Source organism: Miscanthus floridulus, chromosome 10 (genome assembly GCF_019320115.1).
Source record: "Miscanthus floridulus cultivar M001 chromosome 10, ASM1932011v1, whole genome shotgun sequence".
Lineage (NCBI taxonomy): Eukaryota > Viridiplantae > Streptophyta > Magnoliopsida > Poales > Poaceae > Miscanthus > Miscanthus floridulus.
In genome coordinates this window covers 1,764,098-1,786,320 of record NC_089589.1, presented here as the reverse complement: position 1 = coordinate 1,786,320, position 22,223 = coordinate 1,764,098, and the positions used below count along the sequence as shown (strand labels likewise).

General features: G+C 44.8%; 2 protein-coding genes across 2 annotated transcripts; both read left to right on the top strand.

Annotated features, from left to right (window-relative positions):
• Window positions 1-551: 551 nt before the first annotated feature.
• Window positions 552-1,830, top strand: LOC136487484 (uncharacterized). The gene is made up of 2 exons (XM_066484609.1): window positions 552-881; window positions 1,059-1,830. Exons 1-2 carry the CDS (start codon window positions 821-823, stop codon window positions 1,328-1,330), a joined length of 333 nt encoding a protein of 110 aa, XP_066340706.1. The 5' UTR covers window positions 552-820; the 3' UTR covers window positions 1,331-1,830.
• Window positions 1,831-7,089: 5,259 nt separating this feature from the next.
• Window positions 7,090-9,223, top strand: LOC136487672 (BTB/POZ domain-containing protein At1g01640-like). The gene is made up of 3 exons (XM_066484771.1): window positions 7,090-7,492; window positions 8,137-8,313; window positions 8,492-9,223. The coding sequence occupies exons 1-3, from the start codon at window positions 7,298-7,300 to the stop codon at window positions 8,978-8,980; spliced, it is 861 nt and encodes a 286-aa protein (XP_066340868.1). The 5' UTR covers window positions 7,090-7,297; the 3' UTR covers window positions 8,981-9,223.
• Window positions 9,224-22,223: the final 13,000 nt, after the last annotated feature.

Here is a 22,223-nt window from a genome sequence, read left to right as displayed (position 1 = left end):
TATTCGTTTCCGACAATATCGTATCGATTTCAATTTCGAGATAAAAAATATGAAATTGAAAGTGATCGTTTCCATCCCTAAGCAGAGGCTTCACCTCAAGACCCGAGGGGGCGTTTGGCCCATTTGAAAAAAATCATATGAAAATGGTAAAATTTAGGTTCATGTGTACTCTAAAATTCAAGAATTTTTTATTTTTAGTGCACATGAACCTCGTATTTGTCATTTGCGTACGATTTGTACGCATTATGGATGTGCTAAGTTTCAAGTTTTTTTTTCTTTAAAAGTTTGTTTTCTTATTATTTTCTATAGGTGGTTCGCACCATATATTTGTCGAGTAAGCGGGAGTAGGTGACTGACACGGGTCCAGCATAGCGCTCACGGGCCCCACTTGTCATCGTCTTGCACTCGGAAAACAAGAATATTTTAATTGGCAGGCAGGCTGGAAGCTGGAAGGAGATAAGGTGGACCCGTGCCTGAACTGACTGACTGAATGAAAAACCTTGGGTGGGATACGACGTGCCAACCGACCGAGAGCCCACAAGAACCTCGGAAAACCAGGGGGAGGAGAGGCAGAAACAGAAGGCGGGCGTGCCTCTGGTTTCGTCGTCTCCGCCGTGGCATAGGCAGGCAGGGTGCTTCAACACACACTCCACTCTCGTCAGCTATAAGTAGGTCACCTGGCTGCTGCTTCCAGCCATCCATCCCTTCAATCAAGCACGCATCCACCAAATCCAGACACAGCTAGCAGAGTAGCAGATCGTTTCGAGGAAGATCACCGATCGAATCGAAGATCGAGCTAGTGAGGAAGAGAGAGAGAGAGATGGAGAGGATGAGCTCGTCGCTGCAGTCCTGGGTGGAGGAACACAAGCTCTCAACCATCGGTGAGTCATGAGTCGTCCTCCTCCACTTAATTACTGCTGACACTGAACCCCATCGATCGCCTCCCCTTTTGGATTTCTCCTCTGTTCTTTCGATCCCCTCTCAGATAAGATCGTGCAGTCAAAGCTAGCTTAGATAGATTCATCATTCACAGATAGATACGCTGTTGTGCCGTGCAGGAGCTGTGTGGGCGACGGCGGTGGGCGCGTCGGTGGCGTACAGCCGGCGTCGGGCGCCGGCGCGGGCCACGAGCCTGCGCCTCATCCACGCCAGGATGCACGCCCAGGCGCTCACGCTCGCCGTCCTCGGCGGAGCCGCGCTCGCGCACCACTACTACGGCAAGAGCAGCAGCGCCGGGAAGCGGCAGGAGGACCTGGACTACGGCTTCTACTCCCAGCTGCCGCCCGCCACCGACGCCGACGGCAACGAGAACGAGCGCTGGAGCTGGTAGCGCCTGTAACTTTCACTTCACTTGGTCTGGGGAAGATACTAGCAAGAAGAAGAAAGAGGAACAAACAATAAATTAGTAGCAATAATTGGTGGGTGGTTAGCAATGATGCATGACGTGGCGCCTGGCTTTCTTCGTCCTAATCCTAATCCATCCAGCTAAGACGTCCAGGCCCGTGGTTTCGTTTACTTTACATTATCCATCCACATCAATCCATGTCTATCCGGCCGGCGGCATCTATCGGAGTTGCAGGAGCCCATGGTTTTCTCTTGTTGGTTCGCTACCGGAGTCTCCGGGGACGACGATGGATCCAGTGCTCAGCCACCAGCTTGTATTTCCATGGCGCTGTCAGACTTCTGTTTGTTGCCTTCGGGATTCTTCTCCTGTACTTGTACTACTTAGTAGCTTGTACCATTTCATCTATTGATTTAATGGTCACGATGATGACGACAATTATGTTTTGTTTTCTTGCAAAAAAAAAAAAAACAATATGGTGAATGTGATGTGGCTGTCTGTGCTGTGTGTGACTACCTGCCTTTCAGTCACAGTAATTAATTATTGCAAGAGCTTGAGGCATACTTTTCCACTCCCTTCTATTCTAGTTTTAGAGCATTCCCTTTTTTTTCCCCCCACTCTCCACACTTTTTTTTTTTTTTGGATTTGGATGAGGACCAGGGCCGTGGATGTGGCCCAGTGCGCAAGTACCAAAACTCCGTTTCACCATGGCCCATAAACCCACAAAGGAGCCCATGTATGTGTGGGCCTGCTGTGGGTGGGTCACTTCCCTCCACCCTGCTGATTGGCTCAACTGATTAATGGGCCATGACGTGTTCCACGTGAACACTTTACAACAAATCATGCACTCAGATACGCTGCGCACTCACCTCAAAAAAAAAAAAAAAAAACTTTGCGCCACCGTTATTCCATTACTACTGCGACAAATGCTATGTGTATACGGAAATGCTGAACGTCCGTGCGGACGCATCCGCTTCTTTCCGGGCCTGCAAATCGGCTGTCGCGGCTTTCCCCACAGCCGCGGGTGCGCCACCGCGCCGCCGGATCGCTCACCTGCTCTGCTTCACCATCGGCCCCGTTCGGTTTACCTTAAAATCGACACTATTTAGTTTATTTTTTTAATTAGAATAGTATTTTTTTTTTCACAACAATTCAGCCGGAGCAGTATTTTTAGCCAATTTCAGCCAAGCGAACGCCGCGATCACGGTCACCGCGCCAGCTCATGCTCCTACTCCGCTGCTCCCTCTGTCGTCTGCCGAACCTGACGACAAATGCACCGCCGCGCCCACGCGTGGCGACCGCTCCCTCGGCCGCCGGTCGGCCACAGAGCCGTTGCGCGCGTGCTCACGCTCGATGACGCCAACAGCCGCCAGCGCAAGGAGAAGCGTCACGCCCTGGCGCAGAAGCACTTCGGCCTTGCCTCCTGCTACGGCTGCGGCGCCCAATGCAAACGGCGGAGGAGGCCGCACCAGGATACGATGCATGTTTCAATTGTACATTTTAAATGTTTCAGATGTTTTAGAGGTATGTTGCAAGTATTTTATACGGATGTTACAAAAGTAGATCAGGATCTTGCATATGTTGCAATGGTTGTACACGTATGTTGCAAGTGTCTGTCCCCAATGTTTTATCTGTTTTTTCCATATGTATGTTACGAGTGGGTTTATCTGGATGTTGCATATGTTTTACAAATACGTTGGAGGTGTTTTATCTGGATGTTGTGTATGTTTGCAATGATTTTCAAGTGTTTTTTTAGTTATTTTTGCAAGTGTTTCAAAATTATGTTTCAAGTGTTTCATCTATACGCATGTTGCAAGTATTCGAGATGTTTCAAAAGCAAATCGAATGTGGTACATGGGATGCGTGTTGAAAGTAGGAGGGAGCGCGAGCGCGCGGTGCGGCCCCGCATGAGCGTACAAAACGCAGGCGTGGGTGAGGGCGTGCTAACACGGGCACAGAGTGCAGGCGCACACGCACATGAAAGGAATCGCATGGGCCACGGTACCGTGAGAGGGATCGTATCCGTCGAATGTCCGTGCGTCAACAGTTTCCATGTGTATATGCAACCTTTTTTGGGGGGACAAAACCATGTATATGCAGCCGTGGAAAGGATAGGAGCACGATATATTTAAGGACAGTAGGTCAAAGGGAGCCATCCGCGTTGAGATGCGTCCATGCATCATGCAAACAATCATATCCCTGTCACTCAAGGAAAAGAAAACAACAACGACACTAATTACATTGTGTATGTTTGTAGCTAACTAGCAAAACATACATGTGCATTGCACGGAACGCTCAATACGCTTGGAATCGGAATCCGTATCGTCGTTGGACGTGAGTTGTTCTACTAACTCGTATAAGTACGTGTTATGAATTAGGTCACATACGGGATACAAAGAGAGTGAGGATAGTTTGGTTGTTTGGGATAGATCGCCATATATCATCACCGGAGATGATTTGTTGTAGCTCGTTGAGCATGGATCATGAATCTAGGTCACATGATACAGATCGAGCACAAGGTCAATTTGAGAAATAAAAAGCGGGATGAATGACGCAAAGTTTGAGAGGGGGAAAAACCGGATTGAAAGAAATGTTTCGCTAGCTCTTTAATATTAGGTTGAGAATAATTATTGAGAATTAGGGAATAAAGATAGAGATTATAAGCCTGTGGAAGACAATTGTGGACTCTGAAGGCTCTGCTTCACACCTTTGGGGAATCAACAAGCCTTAGAGTAAATTATGAAAAGGTCCCTATTAACACAAGTGAAGAAAAGATGAATCATTTGGCAAGAACTTTCAACTGCCAGGTAGGGAAGCTGCCATTCACATACCTTGGATTGCCTCTTAGCCTAACCAAGCCTAAAATTATTGACTTCACCCCACTAGTTAACAAATGTGAAAGAAGATTGGCTGCAACTTCAACCTTCTTGAACCAAGCAGGCAGACTGCAATAGTAAATTCAGTATTTACTGCCCTTCCAACATTTTGTATGAGTACTTTCCTACTACAACAAATAGTCATTGATCAGATTGATAAATTTAGAAAACTTTGTTTGTGGAGAGGTGCTGAAATAAATGCAAAGCAAAGGCCAAAAACAGCATGGCCAATGGTATGTAGATCAAAGGAGGAATGAGGGTTGGGGGTGCTCAACATCAAAACACAAAATGAGGCTCTTCTTCTTAAGCATCTGCATAGATTTTTCAACAAGGAAGATGTGCCCTGGGTTTCATTGGTGTGGGAGAAATATTACGGTAATGACAGATTACCTGGTAATTCAAGGCAGGGATCTTTTTGGTGGAAAGATGTGCTCAAATTGCTAGAAAAGTTTAAGGGAATGGCAAAGGTCAATGTTAACAATGGGAAATCTTGTTTCTTTTAGGAAGATCTTTGGGGATCAGACATTCCTGAGCATAAATACCTAGAGCTGTTTTCCTTTGTGAAAAAGAAGCAGATCTCTTTTGAAAAAGGGAAAACTCAAATTCCAATTCATAGTCTCTTTCATCTGCCATTATCACAGCAAGCACATACACAGATGCTTCACATGGAGGAAGAGTTACAAAACATCAGCCTGAATGACTCACCAGAGAACTCTAATGTTTTTTCAGTAAACAGAGCTTACAATCATCTTAGTGGGCATCTTCAAATTCACCCAGCCTTCAAATGGAATTGGAGAAGTTCATGTCAAAATAAACACAAAGTTTTTTTTTGGATGTTACTAACTGATAGACTGAGTACAAGAGAGCTGCTAAGGAGGAAAAATATGACCCTAGAAGACTACAACTGTCCCCTTTGTTTAGACATGACTGAAGAAACACTGTTCCACCTGTTTATTCACTGCCCTTTTGCTTCTCAATGTTGGGCCTTGATTGGTATCCAGATCAACAATTCTCTGGATCCATTCCAGATGCTCCAAAGCTTCAAAGATCAGCTCCAGGTACCATTCTTCATGGAGATAATTACATTAATGTGTTGGACAATTTGGAAAGCCAGAAATGATCTAGTGTTCAGGCAGACAGAGCCTTCATTGTAGAGTTCCAAGAACTTCTTCAGATCAGAGCTTGAGCTCCTATCACTTCGAGGAAAGAGGTGTTACGCTCCAAGCATCAATCAATGGATTGCAAATCTAGCTTAGCCTGGTTCCTTTTTTCCTTCCTGTTCATTTTCTTCACTTCTTTCTTTTTTTCTTGATTTCTCCTTTAGCTCTAGCTCTAGCTCTAGCTCTAGCTTAGCTTCCTGCTTTTCTTGTTTTAACTTGTACTCCTGTTCTTCCTCTGGGCCTGTTTACCCTAAAAAAAACTTACGGGCGACGACTATTATGCAGTAACCAACCAACCCAACAAATCCTCATCGTCATTATTTGAATTATTAGATGCATCAACGGATGTCCTCACTCCAATTGCCTTTACAGCTTCATTACTTGCATGGTCATTACCCCCTTTATGTTTTCCCTACTGGGACAGTGATTATTACACTAATTATTAGTAAGCATGCAAGCTTTCTTTTCTTTTCCTTCTTTTATAAAAAAACTAAAAGTCGTGTTCATTTTTTTTCATTCCCTTTCATACTACTTTTGAGGGAAAAAAAACAACCTCATCCCTTTTCCCTACTATGACACCAGTACGTGTACATTGCAGTTCCATATATTCTTCTGTCATGCATGCGCAGCATGACTTGAAAGAGACCGAGCGAGGGCCCCCACATGTCGGGTGAGTGGGAGGATAGTGGTTAACACACACAGCCTTGTTATGGAAGCGTTAATTAGGCTTGCTAAGCCGTGCCACCCTCCAAGCCTCTCTCCAACATCCACCTTTCATTTCCCTTTTCCCCAGCAAAAGTCCAAGTCTCTAACTCTCTTTTGTTTAGGTTGCAAAGTCCCTCTCAAGCAACCTACTGCTGGTCCATGATGTGATGATTCTTCTCTTCATTCATTTTATAATAATCATGCAATCATATATCCAAATCATTTTATTTCAATTTAATTCTGGCATGTCTACTTGATTATAGACATCCTGATGAGAGGAAAAGACCGTACTGTCCTTCCAGCAGCTAAGTTTATATGCCACAACAACATTTTCATTTGATATTTTGGATTTCACATTCCTTCTGGCTTGTCATGTTTATCTCAGTTCCCACTTCATCAACAGAGAAATAGCTAAAAAGTTACAGAGCCAAAAAGTGGCTGAAAGTATTCAGTCTTATCTGTGAATACTTTATTCGGAGTCAACCAAGATTTTCATCTGCAGTAAGTATGTCTTAAAAAGTCTTTTGGTACAACGTACCCTCTACGTTTCTACAGTCCTGTCCATGAACAGCCTGTTTTAGGTACACAGTAGTTGGCTTAGCTTGCCCAACAATGGACAATTGTACCTAAGCTTGCACTAAAAGTGAAATCATCCAGAAAGACAATGCCTGCTCGTACTTTATTAAGCACCATACATTCATTCATTCCTTCTTTCTTTCTGGAATGATCACATTTTGCATGATGATTAGTTGTTGTACTAGTAATAATCTTTTGTCGTTCCATACATAATCATTCTTTTTTTTGAAACAAACCATATATAATCATTCCATCTGAATTGAAAAAAAAAAGGAGAAGAGATACCCGGGCGAGGTCAGTTTAGTCAATGTACTACTTTGGCATACAAAGGTGTCCACCACACACCGACTACATTCATGCGCTACACACAGCACATTTATGAAACCAGGAGAATTTTAATTCTGCTGATTGTCTCAGTCAGCAACCACCGCGTACCAGTTCTAGAAAAAGAAATCGCAGCACACCATCCTGCAGGCTGCCCCTCTTCTCTTCGCCCATTCGTTTTTATACCCTCGCCCAACTCAAGGCCATGGCGAACAGCTTGCTGTTAGCACCATTGCAGAGCACCAGAAGCAGAGGGAGGAGGAGGACGAAGAAGAAGGAGAGCAAGGCGAGGCGGCGGCGGCGGTAGCGGAAGCATGGACTGCTGCATCTGCAGCCCCATGGCGGCTGTGTACAGGCTTCCGAGGAACTCCATCTGTGCTCCCTGCCACGAGGGCGCCAAGGCCATCATCGGATTTCTGAACAAGGATGATGAGCAGCAGCAAGAAGAGGGCGCCCATGGCTCTGTGCTCAAGTCCAGAGGGTCTGTCAAAACTAACAGCCCAACCAAGGTACAAATTCCACACTCACTGATCTGTTCCTTAGCTATTTCTGATTGAGCACATGTTTACATGTTACTTATATATCCTGATCGATTTTTCATACTGCTATAATTAGACATCTGAATTTTCTAAACCAACACTGTTTTTTTTTTTGTTGAAATAGAACGTGCTAGTTCATTCACCTTTGGTTTGCTAGCATATACCAGTGTTGTTTGGTTTCTAGTCAGCTGCATGTCACAATCTCAGGACGACGTTTGCTGCATATACCAGTGTTATTAGAACATACAGTTCAGAACTCCCTGAGGTTTTGCTTTGCAGCAAAAATCTCAGAAATGCAGTGCAGAGTGTATTTTCCTTGATTCTCGACTTCTCGCTCATTCTCAGTATGTTCAACTTTGGTGCCTTTTCAGTAGAGACGTTCCACTCTTTCTCTGACCCCTGCCATTCCGTATTTGTAGAAAATCCAATATGAAAGCCTGAATAATACCAAGACTACTAACATGTAAATGTAATTAAGGAAATGATTTCTGCCTTACAATCCATGGTCAAAGTGTAATGTAGTAGTAGGCAACAAGATGACACCGAAATCTATCAGAGGTGATTTTTTGCCAAACAGAATTCAGTTCGTTTTCTGAAGCAACCAACCAACGCAGGGGATGAGAGACGCATGGGGGAAGGTGAAGGAGATGAGAGGCAGGGAGGAGGAGGCCCACCAGAGAGCTGCCTTCCTCGCGCAGGGCCTGGCGATGGCGTGGAAGGAGGGAGTCCACACCGACATCGTCGTTAAACCGGGCACTGGGCCCCCAATCCCGGCCCACAAAGCCATCCTGGTAAGTGAGTGGGCTTTTTAGACAGGAATATGCCTACTGGTTGGCGAACAAGTGGGCCTTCATCCCCTGCATGCATTTCAAACGAAGCCCAGCCAGCCCATCAGATAATTAATAATAATCTGCTAAAAAAAGATAATTAATAATCTCACGTCTGATCTGATACACGTACTACACGCAGGCCGCGAGGTCGGAGGTGTTCCGCCACATGCTGGCCGCCGACGAGCGCTGCAAGGCCCCCGCCGGCGACACCATCTCCCTCCCGGAGCTGACCCACGACGAGCTCGCCCTCTTCCTCGCCTTCCTCTACACCGGCGCGCTGGACGAGGACGGCGGCGGCGGCAGCGGCGGCGGCCTCCCGGTCCCGGAGGAGCGGCAGCTGCACGCGCTCCTCGTGGCGGCCGACAAGTACGACGTGCCGTTCCTGCGGCGGGCCTGCGAGGCGCGGCTGGCGGCGGCCGTGGACGCCTCCAACGTGCTGCGCACGCTCGAGGTCGCGGAGCTGAGCTCCAGCGCGGCGCTCAGGGAGCGCGCCATGGACACGGTGGTGGAGCACGCCGAGCAGGTGGTGTTCTCGCCCGAGTACGACGACTTCGCCGTCAGGAACGCCGGGCTGTGCGTCGAGATCACCCGGGCGCTGCTGGCCAAGATGAAGACTGTAGATAGATAGGCAAAAACACCTCTAAAACCTCACCACTATGGTTGGACGTGACCTTGCATTATAAAGTTCGGCCAAGGTTTGTGTTGTAAGAAGAGTAAAAGAAACAGGTCATAGTCAAACTCTATCTCAAACATCTCCATGCACACCTCTTTTTTTTAGAAGAGACAGCTCTATCTAAAACAGTCTCTAAAATTGTTTTCGAAACGATCGGCCCATAGAAATATATTTTTAGAAAAGACGGGAAGATGAAATATTTTGGTGTAATTTACCCGGAGTTTTTTTTCCTAGAAACGCCGGATGCAGTACAAGGGTGTATCCCATCCAAACGGTCTTGATTATGTTTAGATAGATTAGGAATTGAACGGAAAAGAATGGAACTTGTACTGCATCCGGCGTTTTCAGTACCGCAGCCTTCCACTCGTGTTTCCTCCACCGTGAGCTTTTTTTCGTCCATCGCCCCAATACTATAAAAATGATTTTGTGAGACACTACCCAAACATTAACGTAGACGGTCATAAAATGCAACCGTCTACAATTGCCCGTCTCGCAAAATTGATTTACGGAGTCGGACATTTAATTTACGCAGGTGGTCGAAAATTGTCCACGGAGGCGGTTTCCTAAAATCGATTCACGGAGGCGGACCTTTGAGGTCGACCTCTATAAAAAGGCTCGAGGCCCAGCAGGCCCGTTACTTATGTTCACCTATATAAGCATGAGTTAGGGTTTGAGAGTCTCTCAGATGCGGCCGACTCTCTCTCCTCTCTTAGATGCGGCGGCCTCTCTCCTCTCTCAACTCTCTCTCTTAGCTCTCTCTCTCTCTCTCTCTCTCTCTCTCTCTCTCTCTCTCGGTGGACCCTCCTGGTGGCGGCAAACCAGCGCTTGCGGTGGTGGTGGGTCGCTCCCTCGGCGTGAATGGCTGCCCTCGCGGCGGCGGTGGCCTGCTCCCCCTCCACCACCTCTAAATGCGGCGGATGCGGCGGGAGAGGGGGCATGCGGCGACGGACGGCCGGATCCGGCGGCGCTGGGCCACTCCCCTAGCACGGGTGGCTGCGCTAGCGGCGGCGGTGGCCCACTCCCCCTCCACCTCCAGATGCGGCGGATGCGGCGGGAGAAGGCGGATATGGCGGTGGGAAGCCGGATCCGACGGCGGGCGACTGGATCCTTGCTGTGCGCGCGGATCTCGGCCTGGCGGCAGTCTTGGGGCGGTGCGATGCCGCTGGACGGGGCAGGCGAGGTCTTCGGGCTGACGGAGGTCGTGGGGCGGCATGTGTCGTACACGGCGCGTCCCACAACGGCAGATCCAAGGCGGGCGCGTCCCCGACTGCCGGATCCAGGTGGGTGGCGGCGCGTGGATGGGCTCGGTGGGCTTGTCCATGGGTTTTTTCTTTCTTTTTTGTTTTTCCTGATTCATTTTCACAGACGGGCATTATTGCCGACTCTGTAAATGCCGATTAATGCAGACCTTTACATGTTGGCGGACGGTTTGCCCGCTTGGGAAAACTATTTTTGCCTGCCTCGGAAAAGAATGCCGTAATATGGCTCCTCCGTCCACCCCTCCTCTCGGGTCTTCAGCGCGGCGCCGCCTCCCCTGCTCACTTGCCCAGGGCCGCCAGCGTCCGCACCGCCAAGGCCGCACGACACTGCACCGCCGCTCGCTGCCCGCTCGCGGTGTGGCCCCACTTGCTCGCTCGAGCTGGAGCAGACGGGCTACAATTCTCCGAAGCAGCGGTGATTCCGCGGATGAAGACTCACAATGCTGCGCCGCTAGCCCGCCCGCTCGCGGTGCGCCCCCACGGCCCCACCCGCTCGCACGAGGTGGACCGAGCTAGAGCAGATGGGCGGCGATTCCCTGCAACGGCGGTGATTCCGTGGACGAAGACTCGAATAGGGACGGCGCTAGCGTAGCTGACAACAGTTGAGGACCACAATTGTTTTTTTTTCCATACAGTCAATTCGATCTCAAGAAGATGTGATGCGATACTGTTAAAATGCCGATACAATTACTTCTTTGGTCATACAACAAACTTTTTATTTAACAAAAAAAAAATGTTACCATGACTTGAGCTAGTACTCAGTCAATAAAAATAAGCTCTCATCGTCCTCAGGGTATACATGTCATTTTACGCTAAGGGCGGAGAATCTATGAGAAATAATCAAGACCGTCAAACACCTAGACACTAAATTCTTTAGGTCACAGCTTATCAGAAAATTATGATCAGATTAAAACCGATTCTTAGATAAGCGGTTCTAAATAGGCCCCAAGTTCGATTCTTTTCCTTGTCCGATTCCTAAACAATCTAAAAAGAGTCAAGACCGATAGGGTGGGATTCTCGATTATTTTCACCTAGAATCTGATTCTAAGCAATCCTAAATACACCCTTTGTATTATGCTGGAATTACCGGCTTTTACTAAGGGCTTTAAAAAGCTACCAATTCCTTGTCTCCCGCAGAATAAACACGACTTGTTTCTAAAAAAAAAACTCTAACCTTATCTTATTATTACTAATTAGAGGCTCCTATGGAGGTTTCACGATGTTCTTACTACTACTAATTAGAGGCTCCATATTAATTCTCACCAGGCGCCGTAAGAAAAAAAATATAAGTCTTAAAAATTCTCGCAATAATCAGAAAATATCTAGCCTTTGATTTGATATACTCTAATCACCATCATCAATAATAACCATTAGATATGTTCTGACTTATAAAAATTACCCACCTCCTCATTATAAGATATGTAATAAAGTAACCCCCTAATCTTGCATCTAAATTACCCACTTTTACCATTAGAAAAGATAATTAAAAAATAACCCCCAAAATTAGCATCTAAATTATCCACCTGTGCCATTATGAAAAATACTTGCAAATAACCCCTAATTTTGTATCTAAATTATACAACTCTAACATTATGAAAGATAATTTAAAGTAACACCCTAATATTTTTTATAGATTACCTACATTTTCTGTTATAAAAAATTATAAAATTTTGTAACTAAATTATTCATTTCAGTTGTTATATAAAATAAATAAAAATATCTCTCAATTCTACATGTAAATGCATTAAACTATTACAAAAACTAACTCAATAACCATAAAGCACGCTATATATATTTCTAAATTATACACTCTATCACTGTTAAGTTAAAAGTAGGCATAATACTATGTACCACCATGTAAACCAAGTAACATGTCTATATTAGGATAAATGTTTATTCTAATAGCTTGTCAAGTGAAAAATATTTCTTGACGAACTATATAACAATGACACTGATAAATTCACTTTACGTTATATTAATACACCATGATAATAAAATTTTAAGTTGTTATCTTAAATAACTTTATACAATTTGACAAAAATGCTTCATATCAATATTAACAATTTATTTTAAGCACTATATTTTATAAAACAATAGTACTATATATAATTATTTGATATAACAAATTTAACATCTTGAGATTAAGTCCGCTTTTGGCCCCTTAACTATCATGTTCGTCTAATTTTGACCCCCCAACTATAAAACCGCCTGATGCAGCGACCCCAACATTCAAAACCGTTCACTTTTGGCACCTGAGCACGGGTGAGGCTTTTTCTGCCGACCTGGACCTGGTTTTGACCCCGCCGTGATAGCGTTGACCGCCACATAGGATGCTGTGCGGGCAAAAAAAAAAGAAGGCCAGCCCACTCAGCTCCTCCTCTCCCTCTCAATCCCCCTCCCCCGAACCTTAGCCACCGTGAACTTCATCGTTCGTTCACCGCCGTCATCTCTGCCGGCGGTGGTGCAGCCCTTCCTGATGTCGATCCCTCTCCCGCTGCTGCATCCATAGTCACCCATCACCTGGGAGTCCTTCGCCACCGCCATCGCTTGTGGAAATGGCCACCTCAAGCAGATCTAGTAGGAGTTTTGGAAGGCAAGCTTCTTGGGGTCGCCATGGCAATTCATCCTCACCCATCCCTTATCGTGAAGGCCCACTGGAGTACACCCTAGCAGTGTTATGCAGATGCAGTGCAAAAGCTGCTGGGTTCATATCGTGGAGTGATTTGAACCTAGGAATGTGGTATCTGAAGTGTGCATGGGCTCGTGTAAGTTGTTGTCGTCATCTATTCCAAGTTTGTAGATGCATCACTAGTTCAATGTGTCTCTTATTTAGTGGTTATTGGTGTGTTGCATAGGATGGTGGTTGTGACTTCTATAGATGGGTGGATCCGCCAAACAGCAGCTTCTTGATTTGCGAGATGCAGTGAAGTACTAGAAGCGTGCAACTGGAGTAGCTGAACAGATGTTGGAAGATGCAAGAAGGGAGAATGGAAGACTTTTGGAAGAAGAAAAAAAGGGAGAATGAAAGACTGTAGCTTGAGCTCGAAGGTGTTGTTAGGCACAATGAAGACAGTGAGGCCATGTTTGTTGGATCCAAGAGAGATCTGGCCACTGTGCAAGCTGATTTTCTGTTGGTAGCTTAGTCTCGAGTTGAGTTAGAGGTGGGGATTGGGATATTGGAGGAGTGGAAGTTCTTGTTTGGTCCTCTAATTGTGTGTGTAGGATTAGTGGCTGCTTGCTGGAGGCCTTGGACCATGTAACTGAACGTGGTTACATGTAGTGTGGTGTTAGCCTTGGTGTCATTGATCTTGTTGTAGTTGATGTTAGTAGGATCCATGTTAGGATTATTATGGTTAGTCTATTAGCTTAATGCAGGAGCATAATGCTCAGGACCATGTTATTGTTCATGTTACAATCCATTATCATATCCTAATGTTTCTGTGAAATGTATGAGTTGCATGATGTTATACGTGTAACCAATGAGCTTTGTCAAAGTATTGATGGTGTCTGCAATGACAGAACATGTCACATAACACATAGTTGTTAACAATTGACATCAAGTTCAACAGATGCACACATGACAGAACATAACAAATGACTGCGGCTCAATACAACAGTTGCCAATACACATAGAAACAGAACATAAAAGATGACATGAAGTTCACTACAGCAGTTCAAGTTACACACATACACACACATGAAGTTCAGTACATCAGTTCAAGTTACACACACACATGAAGTTCGATATAGCATATGCCATCAAGTGCAACACACAGACACACATTAGGCTCAAGGATTTGGGCCTTTCAACAGTAAGGTAGAAGTAGTTGCTCCCTTCTGATCAGCTGCACATGCTCTTCCTTCCCTTGGATAATTCTTCTTGGGTGGTCCTGCAGCAGCTGAGACAACAACCTTGGATATAGATGCACTTGAAACTTTGAGGCTTGCTTTACAATGTTTTCCTAACATCCCTAGTACAGTGGCCTCTAGTGTGACTTTAGATTAAGCCCCTTCCTTTAGTGTTGTCTTCACTCTTCCTGATGACTTTAAAGCTTTTTGTCCATCTTGGAAGACAATTGTAATAGATAACTGAAAACAATATATTACAGACAGCTAAAGGAAGTGGTGGAATAAGCAAATAATCTTACATTGCATTCAACGGATAACTGAGAGCAATGTCTTTTGGTACTTGGAGTAGTAGATGAAGGGCATGACTTCCTCTTTGAAGTTGTACCTGTAGCTGACCGTGAGGCACATGCACTTATTCTGCCTGACTGTGAAGCAGGCTGTGCACCACCAGTTTCTCTAGTTAACTGTGAAGCACCACCACTTCCTCTACCTGAGTTGTTCTTCCTCATCGGTGGTGAAGGTCCGAGCTCTAGATGATGGTGCCATAGTAGCACGACTCCCCGTACCCCCGATCTAGGAAAAGTTGACTCAGGAATCCTAATTAGTAGTACCACATCTTGTGCTCGACAGCCAAGCCATCTAGCTATCATGTGTAGGCACTGCATGGCACACTGAATAGAAATTGGTAGTCAATGATAAGAGGGCCGACATTCGGGTTATGTATCTAGACCTTGGCATTCAGTAGGGCCACGTCGAGGTCTAAGGTTCGGCGTTAACTGGAGTCATGTCGAGGTCCGAAGGGCCCTCTTTACATTGGATCCCACGTGGCAGGTATCGCCGTAGTCTAACATGGAGCCGAGTGACAGACCTCGGCGTTTTGTCTTATGATACCGAGCTTTGGGTCCATTCCTAGAAATGGTTTCCTCAGGACCCTATTTGTGAAAAAGGGTTTTGAAAAGGGCCAAATTGCAAATTTTTCACTATACTCCAAACCGGCAGGCAAAGTAAAGGTACCCATCACTTACCCCTACACAGCCTCTACATAAGGCATGCAGATGCATAGCCACAACATTCAGTGCACAAGAAGTCAAGAACGCAACAATACACCACCCCCTAGCAACATACGTATGCGGGAAGGAAACACCTGAAGAAAGGGGATGGGGGTGGGGAGGATAAGTTCCAACTAGGGTACATGCTGCGCTTGGGAGGGCTAGGCCTTCTTCTGAACCGCTCCCCGCCGTCTTCACTATCGTGTTTCCGGACAAGATGTCGTGGGACACATGTTCCCTTTCGTACACGCTCGACGGCCACTCCACAACCCGGAGGGTCTTGCAAGATTACAAGTCCCTAGTGTGTACAAGCAATGTGGAGCACCAATGGATATGAGGTATGCAAACCTCACTAAACACTGGTCTAAACCTAGAGCAAGCGCATATATGATGGTTTAACTAGCCTACGCACTTCGCAAAACACTATTACTAATCACCTCACAGGCTAGAGCATTTGGGAGAGTGTCTCTACACTCCTAAAACTTCAGCACACTCCAACCATGACAAATGAGCCAGCCAAGGGGGGTATACATAGCCCCAACTCCAAATGTTGCCATTGGGCAAGTCTGCAGCTTTCTGCAGAGGCACCAGAAATTCCGGTGACCCCACCAGAGTTTTCTGGTGACTGCCACGTCGACTAGCTATTTGAATATAGCCGTTGGATCAACCGACCATTGAAGCCTTTTGTTCGGTGAGCATCAGAAGTTTCCAGCTGTGCTCTCAGGTTCTCTGCCTGAGAACCACTAGAGAAGCCTTTTCTCTGGTGCGGAGCACCAGACTATTCCGGGGCCTCTCCGAGCTCTCTGTTTTCTCTCCGAAGAACCTCCTGAGACCCCACGCTTTCTCCGGTGGTGATCTTCTAAGTACACCGGACTTTTCTGGTGAGGTGAACTTCACTGCAGAATCAATTTTGCCCTTGACCGCTTTCTGCGGTGGCCTGGCCAGACTAGCACAGTATAAATCCTGTGGTGTTGTTGCAGCTTCTATCTTCTCCATTTCTTCGTGTCTTCGTGTCCGGGCTTGTTCTAACTTGTGTCTTGGACCTCTAACATGTCTTGTAGGTCCTCAATATGTCTTGCTTGAGGTATTGATCACCCTGTTCTCCTCGTTGCCTAAGTCTAAGCCAACCTTGCATCCATTGAACTAAACCTTGTATCCTAGAAAACATTGTTAGTCTAAATGGTCATGTTGTCATTCAAACAACAAAATCACATAATGGCCCATGCGAGGTGCCATTTTTCTTACACTTAATTTAAGATGCTTGCAATTTTTCTATAAGAGAGGCACCAGAGCCATTCCCTCCTTTAAAATGGATTTTCTTAGGCCAGGATAAGAGTTAAGTGAAAGGCCAAAATAGATGAGTTACAATCCCTTGGGTGTTACTGCATCCTATTTACTTAGCCTGGCTAAAAAAATGTTGTTTGGTTACCTATATGAAAATATGTTGCATGAGATAAAAATAATACAAGGCTATGAGCATGATTTTTATTGGTATAAGTATACTCTTAAAGTTCTTTAAAATGCATTAATATCATTTGATATGTACTAATCCAGTAACCCTACACTAATAACATCATTAACTGGGTAAATGTCTGCATCCAGCGAGCCTGGCTCGCCAGAAATGTCCAAAATCTAAGTATCTGTGGAGCAAGGCTGAGAGTCCCCTTTTGCATTCCCGCGAGCCAGGACTAGAAGGCAGTACAGGCAGCCAAACAGCAGAAACTTGTATCCCATCAGCCTGGTCAGGGGCATATACAACCAACCAATGACACCCAAAAAAGAATATAATTTTAGCGTAGTACCAAGTCTAATCCTTTGGAGTTTGACAAAATTTGTAAAAAAAAATTGGTGTTATAAATATTAATATTTTTCTATAATTTTGATGAAACTATTCCAAAATGGATTTTTTATTTTTAACATTCTTTAATACTATTTTCAAACCTAACACCTCTTAACTTCTTTTTTTTTAAAAGCTAACACTTTTGACCACGCCATGCATGGCGGCGTGGCAAAACTGCACTACCGCGCCATACATGGCGGCGCGGCAAGCCTGCCACGTGGCAGTCAGTCGAGCGCTGACTCACTGACGTGGTGTAACTTAGAAAAAATGTATCTTTTTCATATGATCTTGGATTAAGATGATCTTTATATAAAAATTGTAGCTCTCGAGGAGATCTACAACTTTCTAGTATTTAGGTTTTTCATTTGAGGTCGTTAAGATGCTCAAAAAAATAATATAAAGTTTCAGCATCGTATTAATCGCATACATGCGCTTGTCGCCTTAGAAAAATCGTATCGTTCTTATATGGTGCCCAATGGAGATACTTTCTATACAAAAGTTGTAGCCCTCGATGAGATCTACAACTTTATAGTTTTGAGTTTTTGCATTTGAGGTCGTTAACATGCTCAAAAAAATATATAAAATTTTAGCATCATATTAATCGTGTACTTTATATTATATGTTTTGAGCATTTTAATGACCTTAAATGCAAAAACTCAAAATTAGAAAGTTGTAGATCTCGTCGAGAGGTACAACTTTCTTATAGAGAGTATCTTGATTTGGCACTATACAAGAAAGATACGATTTTTTCAAGGCGACAAGTGCTTGTACGTGATTAATACGATGCTGAAATTTTATATTATTTGTTTAGCATCTTAACGACCTCAAAAGAAAAAACTAAATACTGGAAAGTTGTAGATCTCGTCGGGAGCTACAATTTGCATATAAAGATCATCTTCATCCAAGATCATATGAAAGAGATATAATTTTTCTAAGTTGCACCATGTTAGCGAGTCGGCGCTCGGCTGACTGCCACGTGGCAGGCTTGCCGCGCCGCCATGCATGGCGTGGCAGTGCGGTTTTGCCGTGCCGCCATGCATGGCGTGGCCAAAAGTGTTAGTTTTAAAAAAATAAGTTAAGAGGTGTTAGGTTTGAAAATAGTATAAAAAAAGTGTTAAAAATAAAAAAATCACCAAAATGAATGTCGCGCAGACCAAAGCAAAACATCACATGCTTATACTTTTATCCCTCACAACTAATAAAAAGAGTAAAAGGTGGACAATCTCTTCTTGCGACCAAATTTTGCGTCGTCGGCCTGCCTGCCTGCATGTGGGCCCTGCGTAGGATGTGCACGTAGCTCCACGCAACCGCCCCATCCCGCGTCCTGTCTCCTCTTCCAGGTTTTGGCTGCCGCCATGGCGAGCCGCCCGAACTACCCCCACAGCCACGACCCACGACCGCCGACGCCACCGGACCACCACGCCTCCTCCTTGCCCTTCCCGGCTGCCTCCCCATTCTCCCTGCTGACGCCGGCGTCCTGCCCCTGCTTCGTCACGCTCACGCCGCCGCACGCCAGGTGCTCAGGTCTTCGTCGGGCCCTTCGTCGGAGACGAGCACCCAAACCCTGGCTATATTTGTATTCTGATCTGATCTAATTACAACTGTATACATGTATCCCTTCAAAGATATCAGAAGTACATGTGGACGCCCTATGTCCTTTACTGGATCCGCACCTGTGATTCTGTGTGCTTTGATCTGCCTTCCTCTTAATGTTCTAGCCCTTGTGCTCCTCATCCTCCCTACATCGGTGTGCTTTGCAGAACAGTTCTATGTATCTATCTAAACATAAATAGTATACCCATATAAATATATGTACTCTTAGTCCATGTGGCACAAAGGGTTGTTCCTCTTATTAAAAATATTTGATACACGATGCATTGATAATGCCAGTTCATGACAATGGAACTTTATTTCTCATCCCTTCACTGAAAGAAAAAATCCTGCTTACTGGTAGGAAAAGAATGCATGTGCTATGTCTAGAAAAATACAAAGTTGTTTTTGCTGGTTGCCTTGTAGTTGATTTCAGATATCTGTGATTTGCATGCAAGCATGGTAGTTTTACCTGGTGCCTGATAGCTAGAATTCGATGGTTAATTCTATATGTGATCTATCATGCATGTTTCATCATCGTCTTTTGTGAATAGAAGATGTAGATGGGTTCAGAGGCCTATCATCAATTCATCTTCTCGAGGTATGCCTTCACTTTTAACAATCTATGTTGCATATGTGTATATGTTCTCCACTAATACCTGGATCAAGATGTTCTCAGAAATAATAGTGTTGCTCTCCACTAAAACCTGGATCAAGATTTCATCAAACAGCATAATAAGGTTGTGTTCAATAAAAATATTGCACACTTTCTTTATGATTTCTTCTCCTTTACTTTTTCCATGCCAAATTTAGACATTACCAATTCATTTGGTTGATTGCCCTTGTGGCAAAGTACTGAAATCATGAGCCTTTCAGCTCTTACAATTTTTATTTTTAGACTGTTCAGAAAGCTTTGCTCAATTGCAACATTATCTTGGAGAAATATGGTTCAGACAGGTGTACCATTGGACATCATGGTGTATTTGCGCCAAATATTTCGGAGCAAGTAAGAAACTACATATATTTTTCTTGTTTTCCCTTTTGGGGCCTCATATGGATTTAAAAATGCCATATCTTTATTGTATTATTGATGTTCAGTAAATCTGAAGGTCTGAAGGCCTATATCTTGTCATATTTGCAATAGAGAGTAGGCTGGATATGACGGAACAATAAAACTGGCAATATTGCTACTGAGTTTTGTGTAGGTAAGTGGGAAGAAGTGGTATTTTTGATGTGTAGACTATACCTCTGAATCAAGATATCAAATAGGCTATGAAATTTGGTGAGAGGATGTAATCACTCTGCTGCACTGGTTATGTCTGATGGAAGTGTTCATCGCTTGCAGTATGGTGTTCAAATCCATATGCTCCCGCTATCCATATGATGCTTGGTCTCAATGTTTTTATATTGTAAACTGATTTAATATTGTCAGTGCCACTGCAATCATGCAGCCAGAACCATGTAGCAGAAATCTTGAAATGATGTTGCTATATACTCGCGTCCAGATGATCAATCTTGAACCTGAGAAATAGTGATCTTGAGCAATGCTTCCGATTGTTCTGTATTTACTACATCAGTGATTTAACTCATCAGCCTCTAACTATATGTATTACGCCTACAATTTGTTTTCTTTTTGCGAAAAAGATTGGCTCTGACCCAGTAAAGGAGAGAGTCCAGTACAATTTATTTGGTGATCATCAAAGGTACCAACATCAGAACTTGACTCCCTTGCGTCATCTTTAATTATCCTAGCAGGTAGCTGAAACTATTTTTTCTATCAGCTTCAGTTTCGTCAGATGCTGCGCCGTTTCAGGAGGACTTCGAGGACGATCATCAATGTGGACCTCCTTGATTGGTGGTCATGTTGATGCTCAGATTCCGCCATTGCACTGCGGTCGTCCAGGCCAGTCCGAGGTCCACATCGATGATGCTCAATTAGGCTAAACACCTGGATTTTTATCCAGAGGAGGTAATGTTGTAATTTCTGACGTCAGAAACAAGCTGCAGCCTCCATTGCTGATATTGTTGCTTGTCTGCAGTTTTCTAGTTTGAGGCTGTGCATGCTTATAAATCCACAGATGTGCGCATGATGATAGAACAAGGACATCGACCTGAACATGCATCCAACCAAGGTAAAGATGCATTGTGTTTTCTACTGTTCTAATTAAGCTGCATCTTCTAACTGTGGTTCTGATTGATCCAAATGTGTTATGTGCTCCCCCACTTGCACCTTTGGTCCTTGAAAATATTACTGATTATTAGGCTGTTACCTGTGGCAACGTACTGTAAATGTTGCTATCGAGTCATGGTCTTTATAGTTTACTGTTTTTTGGTAGCCATGAAATGCCCCAGCGTTTTGCCAACGGACTCTTGGCCGAATGGCTAGAGCGGCCGGATGGCACCCCAGTGACCCGGGTTCGACTCCCAGTGGGAGCGGATTTACGTGGCCTGGGTAAAAAAACCCCCTCGTCCGACTCACTCAAAGCACGGTGGTTCCGAACCAACTCACGTGGTGAACGGTCCCGTGTAAGGGTGCAGGGGCAGAGGTTTGGGGGTTTTCTTGATCTGCGTGAGAGATCTTCTCTTCTAGGCATTGCCCGGGGGCCGTCTTACCCCCTGCAGGTCAAGTTTTTTCATGAAATGCCCCAGCGTTTTAGGAGTCTCATGGAGACACTGTCCATCAACGAAATGCTTTAAACAAGTACACAGCTCAGAACTTCGTGAGGTAATTCCTTTTGGATACTGTTTTATGTGTTCATCAGTACACTGCAGTGGCAGATCTGTACAGCTATGTTTCACATTCCATCTTTATTCTGTGTAATTTCCCATGCAGAACACTGCAATTGCATTATTTGTATGCAATGTTATATTCTATGCACTACCTGAGTGAAAAGCCCTTTTCTTTGCATATGTAATTTGCACTATGCGGTGCACCCAGACACATTTATAAATTCACCTTTTCATGTAGTGCCAAATAGTATTGATTATGATCGCTACTGCCACTAGTAGAGAAATGAGTTGTAGTCCCGGTTGGGAACTGGCTTTAGTCCCGGTTTCCCAACTGCCTTTAGTCCCGGTCACATAACTGGGACTAAAGGTCCATCCTCAGAGGAAAAATAGACGAAATTGTAGGGAGACCTTTCTTGCGATGTGTGAGATTTGAACCCAGGACCTCTTTCCTCGCGCATAAACTACTTACCAATTCAGCTGTACACCACATGTGACAGGCCCTGGACACTCTCCTTTTGAATTGATCTGTGGGGTACCTTTAGTCCTGGGTGGGAGACCTTTAATCCGAGTTGGTGACACCAACCGGGACTAAAAGGTCACCCTTTAGTCCCGGTTGGTGTTACCAACCGGGACTAAAGGTGGCCTGCTGCGAAAGCGTGCCAGGACAGGAACCTTTAGTCCCTGTTGGTAGCTCCAACCGGGACTAATTCTTCCTTTACTACCGGACGCAAAAAATACCGAGACTAAAGCCCAAAATCGAAGCGGATGAAAGGTCATTTCTCTACTAGATCAATAACATCAATAGTCGAAGCATAAGCAAGTGTACAGGGATGCTTGGCGTGCATGCATATTTTGAAATTTTTAACACCGCTTTGGTACGA

Coding starts and splice junctions, on each gene's coding strand:
- LOC136487484 (XM_066484609.1), top strand. CDS start 821: ATGGAGAGGATGAGCTCGTCGCTGCAGTCCTGGGTGGAGGAACACAAG. Junction 882..1,058: donor ACACAAGCTCTCAACCATCG/GTGAGTCATGAG, acceptor TGTGCCGTGCAG/GAGCTGTGTGGGCGACGGCG.
- LOC136487672 (XM_066484771.1), top strand. CDS start 7,298: ATGGACTGCTGCATCTGCAGCCCCATGGCGGCTGTGTACAGGCTTCCG. Junction 7,493..8,136: donor AAACTAACAGCCCAACCAAG/GTACAAATTCCA, acceptor CAACCAACGCAG/GGGATGAGAGACGCATGGGG. Junction 8,314..8,491: donor CGGCCCACAAAGCCATCCTG/GTAAGTGAGTGG, acceptor TACTACACGCAG/GCCGCGAGGTCGGAGGTGTT.